We start from the raw sequence: 25,037 nt of genomic DNA, 5'->3' as shown, positions 1-25,037 counted from the left end.
TATTTGTTTATTATTTGTTTGTGTGTTCGCGTGCTTGCTTGTTGAAATAACAACAACAACAATAATAATAATAATAAGTATTATTATTATTATTATTATTATTATTATGAATATGTGAAGCAATGTTTACGAAAGCTTCACTGGAAAAGTGAAAATTAAGAATAAAATAAAATAAAATAAAATACGTGGTGCTAAAATCCGACTCCTCGCCAGAACCCATCTGCCCTCCGCGTGCACGCGCAGCAGTACTGGAGCAGCAAATTCAGCATCACCTAAAGCATGAGATGTAGTTTGTTTGACAAATGTCAGCATTCACACCTTTTCAAAAGTAATAATAAAAGCGTGAACAAAATATCCTCACTCATGTCTGAACTACAAATCCAAAAAGTGGGCTTACTTTTGATGGGCTGTACACACATTTCATTATGGAGACAAGGTCTGGCCAGTAGAAAACCATCATACTGGAAAAGAAAGAGACTGGCTAAGGGAAGTAAATATTTGCTTGTGACCATTTTTTAGGGTTTTATTGGTCAATTTAATTCTTCATATTTGACCCCTGTGATCTCCAGTGAAAGAAGAGTAGACCAACATTTAATGAATCAGGCGCGTGTGCAGGGCAAGGGGACTCGGATTCTTGCGGTAAGTTTTAACAGACACTGCATCCATCGTTGTCATGTCTTACCCTGGCCGTTTTGTAAGACAGTTAATCTGAATTGAACAATAACTAACTGATAACTAATAATTAACATGCAGTTAATTGTAATATAATTAACTGCATGATTTTTTATAAACTGCGAATAAACGATCTGAACGGTGTTTTAACTCATGTCCAGTAGAGGACGACAAAGAACTCCTACCGAGGTAGCTACCTGCTACCTACAGGATGTCTGAAACTGGAGGTACCTATAGCTGGCTTGATGTCTTGCTGTCCACGCTGTCTCAGAGGACAATGATGCAGGTCTCCGAATTACGTCCCGCCGTTGGCAAGCTATCGACAGAGATCAGCGATTAGCTGTGTTTTCACTAACGATCAGCACTGTCGCCCAATAAAGTAGGAGGCTAGATGACTGAATGTGGATTCAGACAGCACTGGGGGTCTTCCTGCTTCAGAAGCCTATCGGAGTAGACAGCATTTCTTACATTTCAGAGCCATACTTTTATTTTGAAAAGCGTACAAACAGCTGATGCCACTGCCTTACACTTTAGTTTTAACAGGTGATTTTCCTTTTTTCATTAAAAAAAAAAGAAAGAAAAGAAAGCAGTTTATAAACTGCTCTCTTGTGGCAGTGTATTCAGTTTCCTTGTGTACCACTCACATGAAATTGTAATTACCATATGAGCAACGACAGAAAACAAGCAAAAAAAAATGTAAGAACATCAATATCTTTATTAAAATAAACTGATTCTCATTTACACTTATTTCACATTATATGACAGAACACAGCACAATACAGGTCAGCATTTTAAATCGATAGTTTTTTGCAACCATTTTATTTTTTCCTACTTACTTAGGATCAGTCAATTACTAAAAATGTGATTACAGTTTACTGAATCTCTGTTAAGATTGCAGGTTTTGTAATATGCCTCAAATTATTTACTGGGTGTAGCTAGGTGGTAAGGAAAGTGTTGAACATTTGAATTATTAAACCAATAGTCATGAAAAATTTAACAAAAACAAACAAACAAACAAAAAAAAAAACAGTTTGACCATCTATTGTTCAGTCAACTAGGTCCCAACAGCCTAGTGCACATAGACGGTCAATCATTAAAAGGTCCTGTAAAGGACATGCGAAGAGGGGGAAAAAAAGTATTATAAATAGCAGTTAATTAATCGAACTAGGGGAAATAAGTAAGAAAAAAGGGATTTCATTGCAAAAACGCTAAACAATATTAACTGTTCAAAAAGATGACAAACTTAAAAGTGGACAAAAACCACATAAATAAACAACCTGATAAAAGTCAAGAAAGCAATTATTACTGACCCTTTTGAGACTTATTTTCACAGATTGGAAAGCGCACAACAGTACATAAAATCCCTTAAAAGGATGAAAAATGACCAAGACAGACAAACAAAGATAAAACAGACACACAAATATAAAATGTCACCAGGAACTGGATGCATTTCTACACCTCATGACTCCAGCAGTCTCTTCCGGCTGTACGTTCTACCACATCCCTGGCGTCTCTGTGATTGGCTAAATGGCGAGCCGTCTAAGTTGAACAGGCCCTTGCTACCATACTGCTCGGAGTTTCCATTTGATGCTGTGGGAGAAGAATGTTAATTAATGAAAGGGGGTCGTAATACTTAATACTATTATTAGTAGGTACCTTAAAAATAAAATTTGAATAGAACAGTTCAGAACTATATTTAAAATCAGAGGTCACTGCGTGAACAAGCTCACCATCTGATTGTGCGGTTTCCTTCATAACAGTGGCCTTCCGTCCTTTGTATAATAATGGTGACTGAGTGAGAGCAAGGATTCCACTGACAGACACAGGTTTCTTCATTTTAGAGCTCGGAGGGGTAGCCACTGCGGAGAAACAAGTCAAACAAAAGGTTCCATTAAGGCACTTCTATTAAAATAAAATTAAGTTTAAAGCCACAATCGGACAGTATTACCATTACAACAGCATAAGGCTGAAATCCCTTAAATCCAAAGGTTTCATATTCGTCACTATATATCCAAAACTAGCCCTGGAGCAACAATGACTATTGTTACAATTGTTATTTTGGCATGTCAGAAAAGGCATGTGTGTATAGGGTTTGTGCAGATTTGTAAACAATATTTTGTGCATTAAATTCAACTTCAAGATTTCATATTTCCTGCTTTATTAAATCAATACATTTAAATTCTTGATTCAAAGCACAAAGCAAAACAATGAAAGGATGTGGAAGTACTGTCTTAGTGCTGAATACAAGCATTGGACCACCATTATTGTGGTTAAAAATCGAATTCAACATCTAATCTTGGAGTTGAATATGATCATCAATTGGTTAGCAGACCTAAAACATAACTAAACATTCTCCACAATCCAACCCATTTTTTACATTGCCCAAGTTACTCTTTCCCACTAGCTATTCTGATCTGCCAATCCCCACTGGAAAACAAAGCCATGAGCTCATACCGAATTTGTATTTGGAGGCAGGGGTCCTAGACTCCTTGAGATCTTCTGGCCCCTGTAATGTAAACACACCAAGCTCTGCGTCCTCAAGTACCTCAACCTCTCCTTTATTAGCATTTTCCCTGGTCTCAACTATACCCGTCCGTGCCCTTTTCTTGCGAGGCCAACTATTCAAGTTCTCTGGGGTTGACCATCCTCGGTTTTGAGGGGATGGGGTCCAAGGCATGATTTCTCCATCACCCAGGGGGGAAGGGCTATTATTAGGAAGCCTTGAGGGGGTCATTGATTGACATATGTATGTCTGGACACCTCCTTTCCCAGGTGTACCATGTGTACAAAGGGATGGTGATATGCAGCCAGGTTCCCGGTGTTTGGAACAATGTGTAAGCGGGCTATCAACCCTTGGTGCCTTGGTATTCACGATATGTGAAGCCAGGCCTTTGGCTGCATAATCAGCTGCTTCACCTGAACTGAAAGAATCAGTACGTTTGAACTTAAGCTTGGGCAAACCAGACGCCTGCATTTCCAACTCTACTTGATAAGTAAGTGGATTGGTCTCAGTAGGCCTCTTCCCATGCCCTGGCGTTCCTGATGACCGTGGAGTTGAAAACCTTGTCAGCCCAGGTGGATATCCAAGGCGTGCTGCTGCCTTTCTTTGTTGCCGATCTGGAGTCTGACGGAAGCCGTAGCTACGCTCTTGCATAGCTTCTGAAGGAAGAGAGGGGGTACCTGTGAACTCAAAAATCCCTGAAGATTTAGAGGACTTCCTTGAGAAGGAGATATTCATCTTAATGCCAGTAGTTAGTTCAGTCTTCACCACAGAGGCTTCTGTTATATCAATGCTCTCTTCTTCTGTGGTGGTCGCACTAAACTGCGAGGAGTCAAACTGTTGGGAGTCTGAAGATGATACCTCCTCAATCATTCCTTTAGTGGATTCATTCTGTCCATCATCAGCACCCTTTGTTTTCCAAGGCTGTCCAGCTAGTTTATAACCAGCCTGATCCACTGAACTCTTTGGATGATTGCTAACTGAAGTATTGTCAATTGAGTGTGACCTAAGAAATGGTTTTGATGGATTCTCTTTCATAGGCATATCTTTTCTTGGAGAAGGGCTTTGGGATTTGGCTTCGTCCATAGGCAGGGCAGAAACACTTTTAAGGGGTGTCCTTCCAGAACGAGTGCACATTGTGTGGGCTGATCCAGGGCTTTTCCTGGAAGTTTTTATTTCTGGTGTTGGTGATGAATGGTTAAAGGAAAGTATATCAAGACTCTGCAAGTCACTATTCTCTGGTAAACTCAATGTCCTCCTCATCTTTTCAGACCTCTGCCCCAATTTGGGTTCTTCAAGGTCAACACTTCCAGCGATTTTTGATTCCGTTTCAGGGGATCCCTTGCCTTTTCTTTGGGGCAATTTGTCAGGAGTTTTAAAAATGTCACCACGAAATCTGCAGAACTTGCTTGGTGTAATCAATTTTGGCGAATATCTCTTAGATTCTTGTGGAGACTCTGGGACCTTGAATGTTTTTTCTGACAGACACGTCCGGGGAGATGGAGACCATGTGACACTCTTCTTTGGTGTTCTCATGCCTGGGCTCTTAAGACAGGAAGCAGATGGGGTACCATGTTCCATGAAGTTCTTCACTGGGGTTCTGAGAATGCCCTTCACCGGACTTTTCTTGGGTGTCTCCAATAATAGGTTATTTGCAGCTGGAGATCTAAATGGGCTTCCTCTCAGAATCATCCCATTCTCCCCACCAGTACGTCCTGGGCTCTTAGGGAAGGGAGAGCCTTGAGCCTTGGAGGAAGAGGTTGGTGTCCTGGGAGTTCTGCTTCCTACTGCAGAACGTAACTTATATGGAGATTCGCGTGGAGATTTTCTTGGAGTTCTATTGAAATTCTGAAAAATAAACATAAAAATAAACAAGTTAGTCACTAAAATAAACAAATATAAGACATGGACACAAAAAAAGAAAGCCACATTTTGTGTTTGTTTTTATGTAATTTCAACATTGTTTTCAATCTATGAAATAAAACTGAAACTTTCCGCAAGGAATGATTTTGCTTTTAGTCATATAAATAACCTATATACTTTTTCAATAAATGTTTCACTTTTTGTTTCACAAAAATAAAAATAAATAAAAATACAGTAACAGTGTAACGGCACATGTTCTGCATTTTTGGTAGTGCAGCGTTATACACACTTTCTGACTTAAATAAGTTTATCCTGCTTTTGTTGCATCAACCGTCTCTCCTGTCCTGGGAACACTTACTCAATTAAAGGTAAAGGTAAAGGTAAAGGTGCACGTATTTGTCACTGTACAGTGTACAGCGAAATGTGTCCTCCGCATTTAACCCATCTGGTAGTGAACACACACTCACACACACACATGTGTTAGGGGCAGTGAGTACAGACACACACCCAGAGCGGTGGGCAGCCAACTCCAGCGCCCGGGGAGCAGAGAGGGTAAAGGGCCTTGCTCAAGGGCCCAACAGTGGCAGCTTGCCGAGCCCGGGAATCGAACCCACAACCCTGTTATCAATATCCCGGCGCTCTAACCGCTGAGCCACCACTGCCCACCGCTGAGCCACCACTGCATTAAGCATGCTACCCATAGGTTCATGTGGATCTGCTTCAGAGGCAATACTTTTCTTTAGGGACTAGACAAGCTGTGTGCATATTGCACATCTGTGCCAGCAATGGGTGCAGCTTAAAGTAGATAAACACAATCGTTCAACGATTAAGGCTGAACCTGGCAATACGATACACATCACAATATATTCGTACACCTCTGCAATAAACCAAAGTCTTCCTTTACTAAAAGTATGTCCATGCTAACTAGCCTGAAAACAAAAATGTCCGCTTTAAAAATGCTTTAAAAGAGCTGCAACTGCTTTTTTTTTTTTTTAAATACAAATAATCAGTCAAAACAATGAAATGGATTACTCACAAGCCAGTTAATATATTTCCAAGGATTACTTATGGTTTAAATCACTTCTAGTTTCACCATGCCAATTATTTTTTGTCTACTGTACAATAGTACAGAGAGGTCCCTGCAGTATACACATCACATTACAAATCACATACATAGCCACTTAGCTTTGTAGACATATTACCTCAAAACCAGAATCTGTACACCCAAGGCGAAAGTTTCCTTTTTCTCTAGTTCCCAAGGAGGATGTGGAAGGGTGTACAGGGGACTGAGCAGCTCCAAACAGGAGTCTCATTGGAGACTTAACAACGCCAACATTAATATCACCTAAAAACAGAAACACACACACACCATACATTATACTAGCAGTGCCATGTGTAAAAGACAAGATCTTCATTATTAACAAAATCCTGCATATGGACTAATTCACGTTACAGTATTTTTTACAAGTATTTCTGCTCACCTTTACCCTCAGAAATAGGGAGCTGTGAGGACGACAAGGCTCTGTCCAAATTTCGAGACCGTGGTTGAGAGCTTGAGTAGAAGACACTAGAATGCCTCCTGGCCATATTTTTTATTCTAGGACTTCTCCTTAAATCTGCCAAATGAAAATAAGGATTTAGGAAGGCAAAAATAAACTAATTATTTAATAATTCAATGTACAGTTTGTTCTGCAACTGACCAGTGGCAGGTTTGACAGGAGACTCCTCAATAATGAGCATATCAGTTTGGCCAGACTTCCTGATAGTAAATTAAGAAATACGAGAACAATTTAATAAAGTCATGTCCTCAGTGACATAAGGGGGAAAAAAGTTAAAACAACATCAGAATAAGTTGAATACAAGCTGACCTGCCACTCTTCTGTCTATGCAGTAGACGATTTGATACTTGCTTATGCAGGGGTGTCTCAGATACTTTTTTTGTCAGCAGTGGGTGTCGATCTGAAAGAAAATTGAAAGCAAAACTTCCCATCAAATATTTTATTCTCATAATGTTGTACCACTAATTTATCATTTGATGCAAGCAAGTGTTATTACCCTCATCCATCTGTGATCGTTTCCGTTTCTTCATTCCTTCTACTGCTGATACAGACTGGCTGCGAGGCATTTTGACTTTCTTTGAGGGGGACACAGTCTCTTGATTGAAGAGGTTTCTCCTCACCTTTGTTACCTCTGTAAAAAAAAAAAGAAATTGAATGACAATTTAATGTGAAGATGTGAACCTACATGTTTACAGTAAAAACAACAAAAAGAAGTGAGGTTTTGCATTACTTACCTTGAACTGCTTGTTTTTGAGGTGGCAGGCTCACCACATTCTTTTTTTCTAAAGAAGCACATACTTTTGGTTTTGTCTGCAAAGAAAAAGGAAAGCAACGGTGTAAATGTGAATACATTTGATTTATTTAACTATATTTTTTCACATACCAAACTCTGCTGTCACATTTTTGTTTTAAAAGATTCTTTATATAAATTCAGTAAATGCCTTTGTGGTGATTGTAAAAATGAAGTTCTACTGTGCTGCTCCTGTCATCTTTATGGCTGATGCTTAAATTAAAACTGGATCATTGCAGATTCAAAAAAGCTTTTTACACCAAACTGAGAATGTTTTGTTTAGTTTTTTACTGTAAAATCCAAATAATTGGTGTCACTTTACTAAATCTGTAATGACAGTAATGACTACTAGGTACACTTATAATTGAAATGCTTTCATGATGCACCTGAGCGTTTTTCTTCCTTCACGATAAGAGAAAAAGGAAAGCAATGTGTGCAACATGCACAATCTCTATTGGAGATCTTTTCAGCAAAAAATGAACAACTAATGTATTTATTTACATACATATACATTTATTTTACATTTACCTGTCTGGTGGATTTCCTGGGAATCTCTATTTGCCGGAGGGCCTGTGAGGCCTCTGTCATGCTTTTATGACGGGAAAGCATACTGGTTCTGAAATAAAATACTGAATGTAAGATAAACAAATCAAACAAAAAGACCCATTTTTAGGGTACATATACACATTTCTCACCTCCTCTTTTTTGCAGAGCGATTGCGCAACTCCTCAAGCCGATTTCCAACACTAGAGACCATGCTCTGTGTGGCTGAGAGTGGTGAGCTTACAGAAACACTTTCCTTTGCCATCGAGTCATCACTGAAAAAGTCTGAGGGCAAGACAGCAGCAAGTACCTCTGGCACCTGGGTTCCAAGACAGTTGTAGATATCTGCCAGGATCTTAGGAATATCTTTTAGGTACCTATAACATATCATATGCAATGATATTATTAACAGGGTCAGCTTTGACAGAGACTATTCTGTTAAATATTATTCTCTTATTATTTTCTAAATTATTCTCCATCACAGGAAAATGACATACAATGGCAGAACCTCCTCTTGCATGAACTTGGACAGGTAAACGGGATCATTTGTCAATGATATTATCCGCAGCATACCAGCAACCTATGTGAAATATCCGTCAGTCATCACTGGTGATGCTTTTTGTTTACACTAAATTTATTAGTAGTATATATGTAGAAAGTAAATTCATTAGGGAAAAACTGGAAAGTACTAAATTAGAAAAATAAAACTGCAATAAAAAAAACAACAACAAAAAAAAAACCCTCTTACCTCCTCCACCATCTGTTCTTCTTCATCAGAGTCTTGGTCTGAAGATGGCTGTCTGCACATCTCAAGTCTGAGAACAACTTGAAGCTGACAACTTGACAAAGATGAGAGATTTAGAGTTTCACAATACTACCAAGACAACAATAGTTATTGTTGTTTATCTTAAATTCTTGGTTTACTCGAAGCATCTTCATATGACAACTATTTAGTAAAAATACTGAAAACAAAAAACAGAACAGTACATACTCTCTGATTTTACTCTCAGTGTCTGGAGTACTTCCATAAAGCTGTCGTATAGACTGGGCACTTTTCAAAAGGTTCTTCTTCACTAAATCTAAGAACAAAGTCTGTAAAGAAAATGACAAAATTGTCAATGATGAGTGTCATAAATAAAACAACACCCATATGTGAATGGTGGTCATAATAAAAACAAAAGTGATGTTTTGAGACATTTTAGAGAGACAAGTGAATGATCAAAGCACATTGTCTAAAAGCATGATAGATACATAACACTTTTTTAAACACTGATGCTTAGGCCTCAATGTATATCAATATAGCAAATATCACATACTTTTTAACCACTTCTAAAGTACACGTCCCACTCACCTCTGAATCGGCGTTACTTCTGGTGAACGTTTTCACCACTGAGAAAAGATCCTGGACTTGAGAGTGAAGTGGCAAACTCTTATCCTCCACAGCCTGCTGATATTTCAGTTTCAAATGGGAAAGCAGCTCCTCTTCACTTTTAAAGCCTGTCATTTAATTTTAGAAATGCATTACCTTCTGTAATAATTGTAGCCATCTTTTTAAACTTAAACTTAAACAAATACTTATAAACTTACTTATAGGACCTGTTTTAGTCCTCTCATTAGAGCATCTCCTGCCCTGCTTCTCAGTTCCTCTGGTGGTACTGGAAAGATCCGTTTCTGTTTGACTCTTCTGTGCCTTAGCATTAAAGCGTGCAACATTCAGCATCTGTAGCGATCGGCTCATTGTTTTCATCTTCTGCCTAACTGGTGTACGCTGAGCACCTTCTACAGAGCAAAGAAAGTAATCAGAAAACACAACAGACTCAACAACAATGCTATTTCAACTATGCCTGCATTCAAATATTAGGGGCATGCCCAAGCTCCCAACAGTAAGAATTACATAGGCTCACATTTATTTTCCTATGTTTACAAATGCATTCTCATTGGAAGATAATCAATGTGAACATACTAACTTTTTTTGCCTTTTGAACCAGTGTTGCGACCAGCTTGATTATTTTGATATAATCCAGCTAGACTGTGGGTCAGCTCCATCTGAGCATCTTCCTCTCTCTGCTCCTCCTCCTCGGGAGCAGCATGCAGAAGCCTACGAATATGAAGCAGTCAAGAGCAAATGCTTTAACAAAGTTAACACGGTCACTTAAAAAAAAGGACATAAATAAATAAATAAACAAAAATAAATACCTTATTGATTCCATCAAATGGCAGCTAATCCCAGATTGGTCAGACAGACAAAACCAGTGTTCTGAAAGATCTGTTGCCAGATTAGTCCACTGCTGCAGCTCTTGATTTGCCCATTCAGGAATGTGATACCGATTCATTTGTTCTGCATCAATAAAGTTAAGAGTTGTTGTTTAATTCAATAAATATATTTATTAACATATTCAAATTTTACTATAAAAGTTACTTTATACAAATTCAGTAAATTGGTGACTGTGATGTAATGTTCTACTGTGCTGCTCCTGTCATCTTTATGGCTGATACTGATTATATCTGGACCAATGTAGACTCAATAAAAGCTTTCCACACTTTTTACACCAAACCATGAGACAATAGTAATTGAATAAAATAATAATGTGTTTATTACCACAGGTCATACATTATAAAACAGTGAAGTAAACTACAGTGCAAGTCCACTTAATCAATTGAATCTTTTTACTGTAAAATTCAAATAATTGGTTGCACTTTACTAAAGCTAAGTAATGACAGGCTACTAGGTACACTTATAATCGAAATGCTTTCATGACGCACCTGAGCTGTCTTCTTCGTTCATAATGACACTGAGGACACTGTTGACAATATCAGGAAGGTCAGTCGAGCTGTGTGCAGTTTCTGAAGCAATGATGCTTGTGTCTAGCACTTCCTTAGACCGAGTGGACAGAGGCTGGAGAAGTGTCAGAAGTGCTGTTTGAGGTGTTAGCACTGATAGAACAGCAGAACGGAGGAGACCACCTTCACTGACCTCTGCTAGCTGTACAAACACACAAAAAGCACATTGAGATTCATAAAGACTCATATGAATAAAGATTCATAAAGATTATAATGTAAATATGGGATTCAGTGTTGGTAACAAGGCACTCACAATAAAATAATGCAATTGTAAGCTTCATTCAAGACTTAACCAATCAAAAAACGGATATTTTACCATATCAGAGGCCTGAACAGCAAGCTCTTTCAATAAGCAGTGAAAAGCAGCATGACCCTGCTCTGCCTTATGTGGGCACACCAGGACCCAGCACTCAGACGCTGACTGACGGAGGAAGCTGGTGTCCAAACCTTGCAGTACAGTTCTCAGGGTCACTGCGACAGGAGCACACAGAGGCCTCTGTCTGCATGACACTGGCTCAAAGGACACACTGCACATCTGACTGCCCTCACCTGGCATCAGAAGAAAACAGTTGTTTTGGCATTAAAGAATCATGTGGGTTTCAAAACAACATGACTGACATTCCTAGAAGATTATTACCTGCACCCCAGCAAAGGGTTCCCACCAGGGTTGGAAAGGCCCACTGATATGCCTTTTCAGAAGAAAAAATGTAGTTGGTAGCTGAGCTAGTTGGCAAGGCTTGTACTCGTGCCTCATTGTTCGTAACGTCCAGGTTAGGATGTTCATGCCTCAGGGCCAAAGAAGGGGAGAGCACAGGAACCACTTTTCCAGCCACCTGCTGCAACACCTCCGTTATGGTCTTTAAGCCAGTGTAGTCATCTGACCCATCGGTATGCTGGGTAAAAGGGCAGCACAATACAAGACACCAATGAGGACACATGCATTCGTTTACATGAAGTGGTAATGGTGCTGGGCAACAAAACAGGTACAAACTAACCTTGTAAACATTGAAATCGGCCCAATGAAGGGCAACTTTCCGCTGAATTAAAAGGTCTATGATGCGTTTTGGCAGGACAAGTTCAGGTACATCCCTGTGACTTCTACTGTCGCTGCTGCGCAGGTAGTCCCACAGCTCTCTCTTGGAGTGTGGACACGTGGAGGCCAGAAACAAAACATTTTTGCCAAGACATGAAAGCTCGTCATCTGCCAGGGAAATACTACTGGTGCTCCGACCACCTCTCCTCGGTCGCAGGCTCAGTTTCGTTGGCGATGTTATGTCGGGTCTATCCCACTGGAAGTCCAAAAGGATCTCCTTCAGTGTGTTGTGCATAAGGCTCGCCGGGCTTGGCTGAAGCCTGTGCTGCTCATCAGACGTCTTGTCAGCGGCACCACATTTAGCCAGTTCCTCTTCAAAGTCGCTGAAGGCTTTCTCCTGAAGTTCTCTGAAATCTGTGCCTCTGGTCAGCAGACTCGCACTTTTTACAGTCCTCGTATGGACAAACCTGTAACCCCATCGTACTTTTTCAAATCCGTACTTGCTGCCCAGGGACAGCAGGACTCGTAAAATCCACTGCTTCAAATGATCCCGATACACATCTCTCGACAAGTCGAGCTCCTCTGACCGATAATCCACGTCGATGGCGAAAACCACATTATAAGAGGCCATTACTTTCCAGTTAAGAGATTCATTCGTGTTAATTAATGAAACTCCGTACTCGTTTAATTTGATCGGCTCCCAGGCTGGCTCGACTAAACGCATATGAGAGACATAACCGACTCCTTCAATAACAACAAGCTAGTTTACTAGCCTAACTGCTCGATTAGCAGCGTTAGCTCTGCAACACTAATCGAACGAGAGCTTGCTGCAAAGTAGCGCTATTTAATACGTTAGCTAATTGGCCTGCTAAAACGGATAAACTACCCATAAAAAGTGATATCAAGACTATGAATAAAAGCTATCTTAACGTTAAAACTCAATTTCGAAGACTTGGTAGTTCAAATCGCCATTTTGCCCGTCGTCTGTGCTCAAACTCTTGGCGCTCCTGAGTTGACTTTCCAACCTCGAGCTGTCATTGGCTGAGCCGGAACGCTAACGTCATTCATTTCGCGGCCTGTGATAGGATCACAGCAACGTCGATCAAATAAACACGCTATCGCGTTTTTCTGAAAACGGGGTGTATCCCGTTTTTGGCTCCGTCATTTGCCAATATCAAACAAGAGAAAAATCAAAAGAAAAAACAGAAAAATAGAAAAAAAACATTATATTGAATTTACATACATCTATCGGTTTCGTAAACTAACACCCACCCCATTGCGTCATTTCCACCGTCCCCATTCACAGACTGGCTCTCGGTGCTCTTTATCGAGGATCGTGTCTCAACAGGTCTGTGTGTTGGCAATTATAGCCTCCGATGTAGAGCTCCGTCTTAATCTTCTTCTTTATCATCATCAGTTCAGAAAGGCCACGTGTCACCTAGCATTTTCTGTACCGATATCACAATATGAATGCACCTGTATGAAATTTACGGTATGACAATTCAGAAAATATCACGATCATACCATTTACAGTACTATTATCAAGTATTTTAGTTGAACACGCGATTTACTTTAGTTAAAATTTTATTTGTCAGTTAGCAAAGCTTCTCTAACTTAACAGCATGTAAGTTTAAGCCAATTAAAATCGTGTGTTTTAGACCATAAACCAACTACATGAAAGTCCAGTTTCATTTAAAACATTCAGTTCTGAAAGCCTGCAAATGTCATCAGAGACATAATCGAGACACACGTGAAAGGATATTTGTGCACACATCTTCATCTTCATAGTTTTCAAATAATTGGGCTCTGAGTGAGTTTGTACATGTGTTGTTACTTGGACCCAATTGTGCTTCCCTAATTGGCCCCATCCTTACAGAACACCATGATCTTAGACAGGCCCCAATTTGGCCCTTTATGCAGTGTAGAACCCAAATGGGGCCTATGTTTAACACGTCCTGGTGTTACTGACCCTGCTGAGCATCCATATGTAAGGGCAACATGGAACTCATTTTAGTTAATTAGGTATTATGCCCTTTCTTTCTATTTTGTTTTAGAATAACAAATATGATAGGTATGTATTTAATTATTAGTTGTCATATTTTAACCTCTTCATGGTAAATGCCTTAATCATCAAAAATGTCACAATCACATTAACAGTTCACCACTGTGATTATAATCACTTTCTTTCGTTAGTGTTTAGTGTAGTTTAAGGCTGTTTACTTCATATACAGACATTCCTCAAACATACTAACATAGCGTTAGTGAGCTCCATCTGATTTGGGGGTTGTCTCTTTCAGTGATGAGCACACACATGATCTAAAGGTAAAGGTAAAGGTGCACGTATTTGTCACTGTACACTGTACAGCGAAATGTGTCCTCCGCATTTAACCCATCTGGTAGTGAACACACACTCACATGTGTTAGGGGCAGTGAGTACACACACACGGTGGGCAGCCAACTCCAGCGCAGAGAGGGTAAAGGGCCTTGCTCAAGGGCCCAACAGTGGCAGCTTGCCGAGCCCGGGAATCGAACCCACAACCCTGTTATCGACAGCCCGGAGCTCTAACCGCTGAGCCACCACTGCCCCCTGGTGGAGAATCTTTAGTCTTCTTTTTCTGCAGGTTTCCAATTTGTGAAAATAACTAAGTAATTTCTTTGTAGTGAGTAGTTTGTTGACTATATGGGGACAAATATTTACAAATACTTGTAAATAACTAATGATGAAGCAGTACTTTTAAAGCACTGTTTTTGTTTATGAATATTAAAAGAATATTTAATGAATATTTGAGATGCTCTGAGGTTTGAGTTGTTACTGTTGCTTTCCTAATAATCTGTAATCCCAACGGTTTATCCCAATGATGTTGGATGACTTTATCCTGGATGAAATTACCTTCAATTTAAGTACCTCCACTTTCCAGTTGGGGGGGGGGGGGGGGGGGGGTACTGAGCTTAAACCGTTGAGGTGATTATGATGCTCCTTCAGTAACTGATTGTGATTTTGGTGAAAACTGTATCCATGTTTTCTGACTGTATTAGCACACGGTGGTGCCATAGTACCAGCAGAAAGTGTTTCAGTGGCAAGTTAAAAGCATTTAGGTCTGTTTGGTTCTGCTTTGGCATTCCTCGCTGATATCACACTGGTGCCAAAAGATTCTGAACCTCAAAATTATTCAATAGTCATTTAAGGCTTTTGGTAGACACCTTCATATAGTTACCTATTTAATGTTTCTGAGGTAGGCAAATGTAACATTAAGTCTGTTGTCCTGGATTTTTTAAATCGTTATAGTGCGGTGTGCTTGTCTAGGCAGAGAATTGAAGCCTGTCTGCTGCGTGGGAAATTATTTAGCAGTATTATCTACTACGCTACACCAACACTATGCCATGATGGTGGTCATACCACAATAATATCCACCTCCCTGTTCAAGGAGCCAACACTTGAGGCACACTGACCATGAGAAAAACTTTATAGTCTGAGGACACTGATGTATTTATGGTGTGTTTTCCTGAATCCAGATGTTATCTGGTCAGTCACATCTGGAACAGATGAAGCTGTTGTAGAGATAAATGGATGCCCACTGAAGCCCTGGCTCCACCATGTTTGTAACAGCCTCATATTCATTCAGTCACCAGGACCCATATGTCTGAGTGATGTTCTGAAAAATGCATTGCTCTCTGCCCTAGAGTTTCATTGGTGAGCAGTTGCTTTTGGGAGTTGCAGGAGGAGGCCAAGAAAGAATAGTTTTCTGCTGGAAAGTAAAAGACTCTTTATGTGTTCTTTATGTGGGGTGGTTTGGGCATGAAAGCCAGCAAAGTTAATGGAGGTGAGGGTATGACTGCCTTGTGTGTTTGGCAGGACAGATAACAACCTTGGCAGAGCATGCTTAAAGAAGCATTATGTAGCATTTTTATTTAAAAATCATGTTGTTCATCCACTGAGATGTCTCACAATAACTTTAGATGAGTTCGTTTTTTAGATGATAAATTGAATTGCAATAAATTATATATTTTCGGGACCATGTTATTCTCATGATATAATGATAATATAATAGCATAATGATTTAGTTACACCCTTTTAAAGTGAAATGAACATTTTGGACCTGGAATATGAAAAATGTGTAAATATCATACATACATAGAACATTAATAAAATCACAACAGATTACAGTTTTTGACTCAAAGATCAGATTAGCAAAAATGAAAAAAAAAAAGGAAGACAAACTTTGTTCTCCACTGACATACCAGAGTGATGTCACTTCAGATGTGTGGCCATGTATTACCATTGTCATATAAAAATAGACCACAGATAGTTCACAGCTAGTTCTGTGTTCTGATACTCACTGTGCTAGGCTGAGTGATTTACTCTCAGTGCATACCTTGTGCGATATATATGTAGTACATTTGACAGTAATTTGACTGAATTTGAATCAGATGCAGTAAAAAAAAAAAAACAAAAACCCAAACCAGCACTTATTTTACAACAAATGAAACACATGTGTTGCGAGGTGAAAGTAGTGTCTGCTTATCTTGCATTGGAATTTAAGTTACAGATGTTCGCTTAATGCTTTAATAAAAGATGTGAAAGACTACAGCAGCAGTAAACCAACGGGCAACATCAAGGTCACGCCTATATATTGTACGATAAGTTGATAGTGACATTATAGTGACAGGCCTAGCTCCACTGACTTAAATAGCGAGAATAACATTTCTGTTGACGCTACTCCAAGCATGACAGAAACTGCATTATGTAGTTTTGGTAATGTGGTCAGGAAAACGCTTGCAAGAGCTGCATTATGTGTAGTCATATTCATGTAAAATCATGTGATATTACTCTACTGCCTCAGTCCACATGCGTCTGTCACTGCATGTGCAGTGTGTAGCTATGAACAGCAGGTAAATTACCACCGTTGGATTATGGGAAAACTGCTAACCTAATGTGGAAGCTTACTCAAGGTAGAGACAATTACTAGCTAGTGATACACATTGCTATACATCAGCAAAAGTTATAGCTTGGTAGCAGCTAATGTTAGCTAAATGGAATTTAGTAACTAAACTAAACTCAACAAGGTTCAATAAATTCAGTTTTTGAGAGGCTAATATGGACATATTTGGAAGTTATTTGTTTGATATGAAATAAAATGATAAAGTTGACCACCATCCTAACTGATATACAGCCTAATTAGCCAACGTCATGATGAAAGAACCAGTAGAAATCTGCTAGAATTTCAAAATATCTTATATTATCTTACATTTGGATCTAAAGTGTTTGGACAGTGATGACATACACATATATAGCATACAATAAATGTCCACAATAAGTCGTTTTACTGTTACTGTTTAATGTAATTACAAAAAAATATTTTTCTGTATTTTATTCATGTTCATGTTTAAGCATGTTTAATGTTTAGTACAATTGTAGCGAAAAAGTACTTATTATTAGTAGTAATTTTTTTATAAACATGTGATCATGTTAATGTGCATGATTACATACATAAACAGTATGAGTAACATTAAAATATGCATCTAAATGGACTGCTTCATTTCAATAAGGTTGGCTAAAAGTGTAAAAATATGTGTCATTCTGCTGAAACTGGTTGAGAATAGGGGACATTTTGCATAGATACTTAGTTTGCTATTATAAGGATTCCAATTATATACAATAAGGTTTCTTTAATTTGTATTTGATACTGCTTGTTTTATATACTGTATTATTTTTCTATAAATATTAACTTCAGTTCAGTCATGAAACATGTATTCTAACATTTGATTCATAGTCTGCTTTAGAACTGATTTCTGTATTTCTGATTTTCTTGTATAAGACATATGTCCACAGACATATATTAGAAATATACCCTTACTAAGATGCACATGCAAATCTCATACACTCATCCTGTATCATATGTTTACATCCTTGCACTTGCATTTTGTCCTACTTCCCTGTTGCTCTGTCTTTATGCCTTTCCGCCTCTCTCTGAATCCCCTCCTCCTTGTGTGAAACATCTGTTGGATAAAAAAAAGTACATTTTTAATTGGTTAACCTAGTTTAATGAAAGATTGGTGGACACTGAGAAAAACACTATTTGTATATAAAAACCAAAAATGAAAACATGACTTGAACTGATACTGAACTGACAGTGAGCCAAGACTAAAATGACAGAAATGGATAAAGTGAATCAGCACAAGAACCAGACAGTGTCCTGAAAAGGCTTTTTCCTTCCTAACAGGAACAGTCTGTTTACTGTCAAAATGATTGATCATTACACATTAAACTGGACTGCACGTTTCTTATCATGGCCCCTCCGAATAGGCTATACACATGAATAGGAGTGAAATAATAACTTTAAAAACAAATGGACAGACAAATAAAAAAATTGTTTGATAAAAGCAAAAAAAGCTTAACTTATTATGAGAATTAACAGCAACAGTTAACAAGCAGTGAACTCTCCTTTCTTCCACTAACCCATTTTCACCTCATGTACTTGACCTTCCATCTGTCATTGCTTCTCATAGTTAACTATTCACATAATTGACAGTAAAGAAACTAGAAGATAAAGGTAATGCTTTGTCCATGGAGTTATTGAGTACTTACTTAAAGTAGCTCTGTGATGTATAAATAGTATATATGTGACCATGTTTGGGGCTAATGACTGTAGAACATCTCTTAAAAGTGAAGTCACCACAGGTCTAGTGCCTCTCCTGGCCCCATATGTTTCAATGACAAAACAGCCAATTTTCCATCTTATTTTCCATCTCCAGTGGCTTACTTTAACACGTAGTTTTCCCTGTGTTCATATTGGCACATGTTTTGTTTTTCCTCAGAAATCAGCCCTTAAACCCTTATTCTGTGATATCCTAAGAAGGTGGGGTTACACTTAGGAATGAAGTAATTGACAGCCTTGCCTGGAACAGAACAGCAGGACCTTAATTGTGTTCATCACGTCGGACTCTGGTCTCTAATAACAAACTCTGGTTGCAAATTTGACAAGCATGGATGATTTTTGGCTTAATTTCAATAAAACAGAGAAACAGGGAATCATGGCGTCTATTTTTTTACAGGCATTGGTTGAGGCAAAAAATGCTCAGATGTGAACTGAGGCAGTAGAGTAATATTACAGGATTTTATGCAAATATGACTACACATAATGCAGCTCTCACAAGCGCTTTCCTGACCACTCGCTTCCCTGGGTTTGGCTTTCCCTGAGTCTTTTCTCGAGTCTTGGCACATTATCCAGCTCTGTATTGGTTATTTGGGTTTTTTTTTTTTGAAGGAAGAATTTTGCAGTTTTTAATGTTCACAGTCAGTTCCATGTACCGAACTCTCAGCATTCAACTATGCCAAGGAAAATACCATTTGGCATTTTAGAGCCCCTTTAAAGAAGTCTTAGGGGAAAAAAATCCTCTAAACGTTTTTATTTCCTAAGATGGAAATGTTTTGGTAGCCATTGGAAAAAGCATGGGATATATTTTGAATGAGGGTATCCTTCCCTTCAGTCCACATATGGACAGATTCACATGTGATACCTCAAATTTACTGTATCAATCAGTTTGTTTCATGACATACATATATTGACTACTTCCCGAATGTGCTCCCCTGCCAGCTGCCATCAGTGGTTTGAGGAAATGAGATTTTGGATGAGCAATAACTGGGTTACCGTCTGTTCAGTATGCCACCTCACTACATTCTTCCGAGTGTGTTGTCTATGAGAGAGGATTGCTCTATTACAGATCTGAGGCAAATAGATAAAGAAAGAGGTATGAATAGAGAGAGAGAGAGGGAGGGGGTAAACAACAAAATGCTTGAAGTGGTCTGTCTCTTGGTTCCGGCCCAAAGCCCATGAGGGTTGTGTTCTGTGGCTTATGAGAAACTAGGTCAGGAACACAGAAAGTGAGTGTGTTCTCAGGCAGCAGGAACACAGAAAAAGAGTTTGTTCTCAGACAGCAAATCTGGAAGGACAGGACACACAAGTCATTAACACAGAGCAAAGCTAGAATATCCATCACAGATAGCGCAGATACAGCTGACATTGTGATAAGAACTATCCAGAAGAATCCAGTATACCATATATGTCCATACACATAGCATGCGGCTATCTTATCATCTTGTTTAAGCTCATACTGGTAGCTATGAGCTATTATCAGCCTATTATTAATCAGACCAAAACACTTTATGATTTTTGTGTGTCATATACCCTTATGTGGTAAGCAGACCTCTGAAGTGTGACATGCAGTGCTGAAATAATGTTTATATTCTCTGTACTTTAGAAATCCAAAACAGAAGAGTCTGGACTAAAACTGACGGATGACTGACTGTCGGGTTCTCCTGCTCTACCCTACATTACCAACTACATTGACATTTACATGGATTCTAACTATAGAAGGTATGCACATGATATCTCAGGTTATAGATCGTATCAGTGCACTAGAACACATCAACAGACGTTGTGGTGTTAAATTGTGTTCAATCCATTTATTATTCATTTATGAACTGGTTTTCACAAACGAGGAAGCTTCCCATTCGTGAGTTTTGGTTGTTCAAAGATTTCTTCCTCCAGCTTTGAGGAAGTTTTTCTTTGCCACTTTCACCTTTGGCCTGGGTTTTATGTTTTGTTGCTCTTTTGTCATTTTTTTGTCTTATTTCTAGAATTCTGTAAAAACATCAGTTGTAAAAAGCACTATACAAATGAATTTGATTTGATATTCTGAAGGGGAAAGGGAATAAACCCCTCTCCACCATGACTGTTCAGTTCTTCCTGCCCCTCAGTCTTTTCTGTCACTGTAGATGCCTGTCAAAAACACAAGCCCTTCAGCTTGGGCCATTGGTGTTGTTGACACTTCACTGGGCAACAATTAGCGTAATGTTGCTTTGCGCTTTAAAAAAAAAAAAATATATATATATATATATATATATATAATATAAAAATAAATAAATAATATATATATATATATATATAGAGAGAGAGAGATTTTTTTCTGTTTCCATGTTAACACAGTACCCTGCTTTCTAAACTCTAATGAAGGTAAATGTTACAGTCGATGTTCAGTCTGTCCATCTTTCCAAACAGCTTTTTTTTTCTCAGGCTGCCTGAAATGAAAACGAGATACAGAACAGCGGGTTGGTTATATAACCAAGAGAAATGGTGGCCTTCAAGCTGCCTGCTGGGGACATGTTGTTTTTTTAATTTGAGAGTGTTTTGAATAGGTGCACAGCAGGAACTTGGTAACTGTCTAGAGACACGGGCAGAGAGCATAACAATACCATATATTTGAGTGGTAGTTGACTCTGTTTAGTGCAGAGACATAAACTACACAGTATGTACAGGATCAAAATGTTCTAAACTAGAGCACAGCCAGAACGTGTGGGTCAGAACCTAGGTTTGGCCTGGCCAGCGCACAATGACGTAGCCGACTGCTGTATTAGGGTGAGGAATGGAAGGAACCGTCCACAGGACATTCAGGCTGAAACAGAACATTAGGTTTGTTTTCCTGATCATTTTGAGCGATCTTATTTCATCACCAAGGCAACAGTATAAAAAGTAGGTTGCAGGGATAACATCAGAGCAGAGAGATGAAGGGATGAACTGGAGCAGCTTCATAATATCGTCACATTTCTGCCTTTTACTTACATAAACTGAGATGAATGTGTGTCACTAGTAGTTCATATTTATTGCAATCACAGCATATGCGGCCGTGGCCACCAAAAGCCTGACAGGCTGATTCAAATCAGTGATTTAATGCTGTGTATGCTTCTTAACACTTAACACAAACACAAGACCTCGGGTACTAATAACAAGCGAATACAGACATTTGTCACAGCACTGCGGTCTCTTCGTTTGACTGCATGTTTTTCTGTAATGTAACTGGATCAGAAGGCATGTCAGATTGACACTATTTTTAGCTCACATCCACACCAGCCAAGCAAGGAACAGATCAGTCTCTGGGTGAAGAGTCCAGCGAGGGCCTGTTGAAATCTGTTTTCAAACTAAGAATGAAGCACTGTGTAAACACATGCTTCTCATGTGTTGGGGTGGCTGACCAGTGGTCTCTAGAGCCAAGATATATAGAGCTGTATATACATAGGGGCACAGTCAGGAACCCTGAAGGCAGCACTGAGTGAAATGTAAAAGTATATCGGCCCTGTCAGTCAAAAACCTTGTTTTACAGTTTTGCCATTTTGAACTTTTTGACATGATATGAATCTGGCGGTTCTTCTTTACATTGTTTCAGAATATCATGATGAACTCACCAAAAGAAATGCTCTGAAATGGCCCAGGATAAAACATTTTTTACAGTAGCTTCTATTGAAAGTTAAGGTTTTTTTGTTTCCTGTAAATTTGCCTTTTTAGAGATTTAAGAATTGCTTTTTTTGAGTGACAGTGATGTGATGAGGTGTCAAACTACTTGGAATTGAAGAAGCAGCCAAAAATGGCTTATATTATCAATTGAATAACTATGCATTATTATGATCTATATTGTAAAACAAAAACCTCATATGTCAGAATTAGTACCTTAACAGAAGGATTTATTTTAAATAATAACTTTCAGAGTAATATTATTGTATTTCCAATAATCGTGGACCATTTCTATTGATCCATTTATCACAAAATTTTTACACAATGTAAAAATCATTTTAAAATGAACTGTATGTTTGTTTTTGTAGTAAAATTTGAAGTGACTTCTTGTTTTTCCTGTGCTTTGTTTTCGCAAGCTTTCCCTCTTGGTTCTTTTCGACCATACTCCTCCTCCCTCCGGATTCCTCTTTTGGGTAAACATACCTTTCTTTAGAGTAGGTCAGAATAACAGCCATGCCGAAAGACAAGGACAACTCCACAGATGTGCACAATATTTATGTACATATTTATTAAAGTAAGTAAGAAATGACTTTTTTTTTACAAAGATAATAAAAGTAAAACAAAAATACAAAGGCATCATGTTTTCTTTTTTTCCTTTAAAACTGCAGTAGTGACCTTGCAAGCCCACAGTGTCAACAAAACACATTTCTAATCTCATAGTTATATTAACAATATAATCTGTGAATAAATATTTGTATCTTTTAGCAAGAAAATACTTTGATCCTCTCTGAGTTCATTAGTAAGTGTTAATTTGGCAGACTCAAGTAACGTCATCATTTTGAAACATTGTCTCCTGTGCAGTGTGTGGCGTCTACAGACCAGTCTTAGTTCTTCTGTCAATGATTTGACTGCGTAACCATGATGAAGTGTTAAAGGTGAACTAGCGGAAGTCCAAGCTGGACAATGGAAAAGCTATTCAATAATGTCTAACCAGGCAAACATGAAATGATTGAACTGTGTATCTCTGTCCTTTTGAATGGAATAGGAAATAGAACAGACCTATGATGTAAAGCTTATAATGAATGGCCTCAAGTCTTATTCAGCAAGTGAAGAACAAGATTTTTTTTGGAATATTTAAGTTGTTAGAATGAATAGTTGTTAAAATGCTACAGCTAAGGAGCGTAATCAGTTCAGCCTGCCACTGCTTGGCTTGACTGGAGTTTGGCACAAGGACGTGCATAAGATACCATAACTAAGTTATAGCGGCAAAGTATGCTTCAAGAGAAGGATATGTGCAATATTCACTGGAATCCAGTCCAGTAAAGTCAGCATTACAGCAGAGGAGAGGATTACATACAACATCACAGCTCTCTTTCTATCTCTTTCGCTCTTCTCTCCCCCTCTTGCTCACTGTATCGCTGTCTGTCTCTAGTTCATGGGGCTGAGTCCGAGTCACTTGAGTCCAGGCTGGCCTGCGTGGGTGTGCTGGTCCTGCCAGAGTGTGTGGAGCCTGTGTGGTGCAGTGTCTGTGTGCTCCTCCTCAGGCTCTCCAGCGACTGCAGGAAGGAGCGTCTGGCTCTCTCCTCCTCCAGCGGCGAAGCCCCTTCCTCCTCTACCTCGGCGATCTCTGCGAAGGTTACAGGCTGAGTCTTGAAACGGGCCTCTCGTGGTCGCCGGGGACGACTGCGGCCCTTGGCCGGGCCCTTGGGTACAGGGAGTTGCTGAGGGAACTCCTCCATGGCAGAAGCCAGTACGTGTGCTGGAAGCATGGGGAAACCCACCGTCTCCATTGGACGTGCGGCCATATGTGGAGATGGAAAGCGCTCAGAGTTCGTCTTCTGAGGTGCAGTGGATGTTTCTGCTCCTTCACTCCCCTTATCTCTTCTTAAAGAAGATTCCAGTGCTGACTTTTGGCTTATTCCTCCTCTGTCCAAAAGAGTTGAGGTGTACTCACAGTTAAGAGCACTTCCAGATCTCAGCACGCTTCGAAAAAATGCCTGATTATCCTAAGGCTTTGATGATTTTCAGTCCACCAGGCTTTTCCTCAAGCACTGTATAAGCTAGTGCTGTAGAAGTCTCTGGTCTCTGTGTCTCACTCAGCAGCGCAATGCGTTTTTCAGAGGCAGACTCCTGCTTCCTTGTGCCAGTGGCTCTGTATCTGGGTCGTTTCTGTGAGAGCTACTGACAGAGACAAATCCAGCCCATGCTTTTATAGCTGCTTACTCCCTCAACATCTCCCCACTCCCTGCAGGCCCCTCCCTCAGTCTCTGAGCAGGCCTGGTTCCGGCTAGCCATACCAGTCTTCCCGAATCAGCCCCCTTAAATAAACGCCTGCTACAGGACAGCTGAGGGGGAGGAGGTAGACTTGAGGAGGGGTGAGTGTGGCGTGCATGCAGCATAACATGGAGAACGACCAGCTGTAATTTGCATTCAGATGAAAAGTTTCACATTAAAAAAGCAGCTGTGATCCACACACTGAACACATGCTACAGACATCACCACATACACACTAACATGCAAACATGTGTAAGTCCCATAAACAAGACAATGCAAATCAGAGGATGTTCAATAATTCCATTTTCATTTGAACAGAGCAAAGCAGGGGACTCATTTGGTAATCACTTGAGAATATATACAATTTATGCTTTTACACTTGCCATGAATGTGATATTTTTCAGATTGCCTGAATACATTACATATTCTTTAATGGAAGCAACATCGAATTGCTTAATTTCTTCTTGGTTCTCCTTTGTTTATTAAAAAACCCACACACGCTTAATTATTCCTGGCTCCTGTGAAGAAGTTTGCTGTAAATTTGAGACATTATATGTATATGTATATGTGTTTTGACGATATATGCTTACCAATCTATTTGATTATACTTCTGAGTAAGTGTCATTAACATTTATTTAGCTGATTGTATCTTTACGTGGGTGGTTGGCATGGCAGC

The 25,037-nt window shown here is 39.2% G+C and overlaps 2 protein-coding genes across 2 annotated transcripts; both read right to left on the bottom strand.

Annotated features, from left to right (window-relative positions):
- Positions 1-1,373: 1,373 nt before the first annotated feature.
- ticrr (TopBP1-interacting, checkpoint, and replication regulator) lies at positions 1,374-12,604 on the bottom strand. The gene is made up of 22 exons (XM_072673742.1): positions 11,764-12,604; positions 11,406-11,661; positions 11,085-11,317; positions 10,691-10,910; positions 10,124-10,265; positions 9,895-10,025; positions 9,515-9,706; positions 9,279-9,424; positions 8,919-9,019; positions 8,676-8,766; positions 8,425-8,507; positions 8,080-8,304; positions 7,913-8,000; positions 7,329-7,404; positions 7,091-7,225; positions 6,904-6,994; positions 6,736-6,794; positions 6,517-6,651; positions 6,238-6,380; positions 3,127-5,020; positions 2,403-2,531; positions 1,374-2,262 (listed from the first exon to the last, which is right to left on the bottom strand). Exons 1-22 carry the CDS (start codon positions 12,523-12,525, stop codon positions 2,132-2,134), a joined length of 5,463 nt encoding a protein of 1,820 aa, XP_072529843.1. The 5' UTR covers positions 12,526-12,604; the 3' UTR covers positions 1,374-2,131.
- Positions 12,605-22,631: 10,027 nt separating this feature from the next.
- c2h11orf96 (chromosome 2 C11orf96 homolog) lies at positions 22,632-24,276 on the bottom strand. Its single transcript, XM_072673741.1, has one exon. The coding sequence runs from the start codon at positions 23,890-23,892 to the stop codon at positions 23,521-23,523; it is 372 nt and encodes a 123-aa protein (XP_072529842.1). The 5' UTR covers positions 23,893-24,276; the 3' UTR covers positions 22,632-23,520.
- Between the last annotated feature and the right edge of the window lie 761 nt (positions 24,277-25,037).

The sequence above is a fragment of the Salminus brasiliensis genome, chromosome 2 (genome assembly GCF_030463535.1).
Source record: "Salminus brasiliensis chromosome 2, fSalBra1.hap2, whole genome shotgun sequence".
Taxonomy (NCBI): Eukaryota; Metazoa; Chordata; class Actinopteri; order Characiformes; family Bryconidae; genus Salminus; species Salminus brasiliensis.
This window is presented reverse-complemented; position numbering and strand designations above follow the sequence as displayed.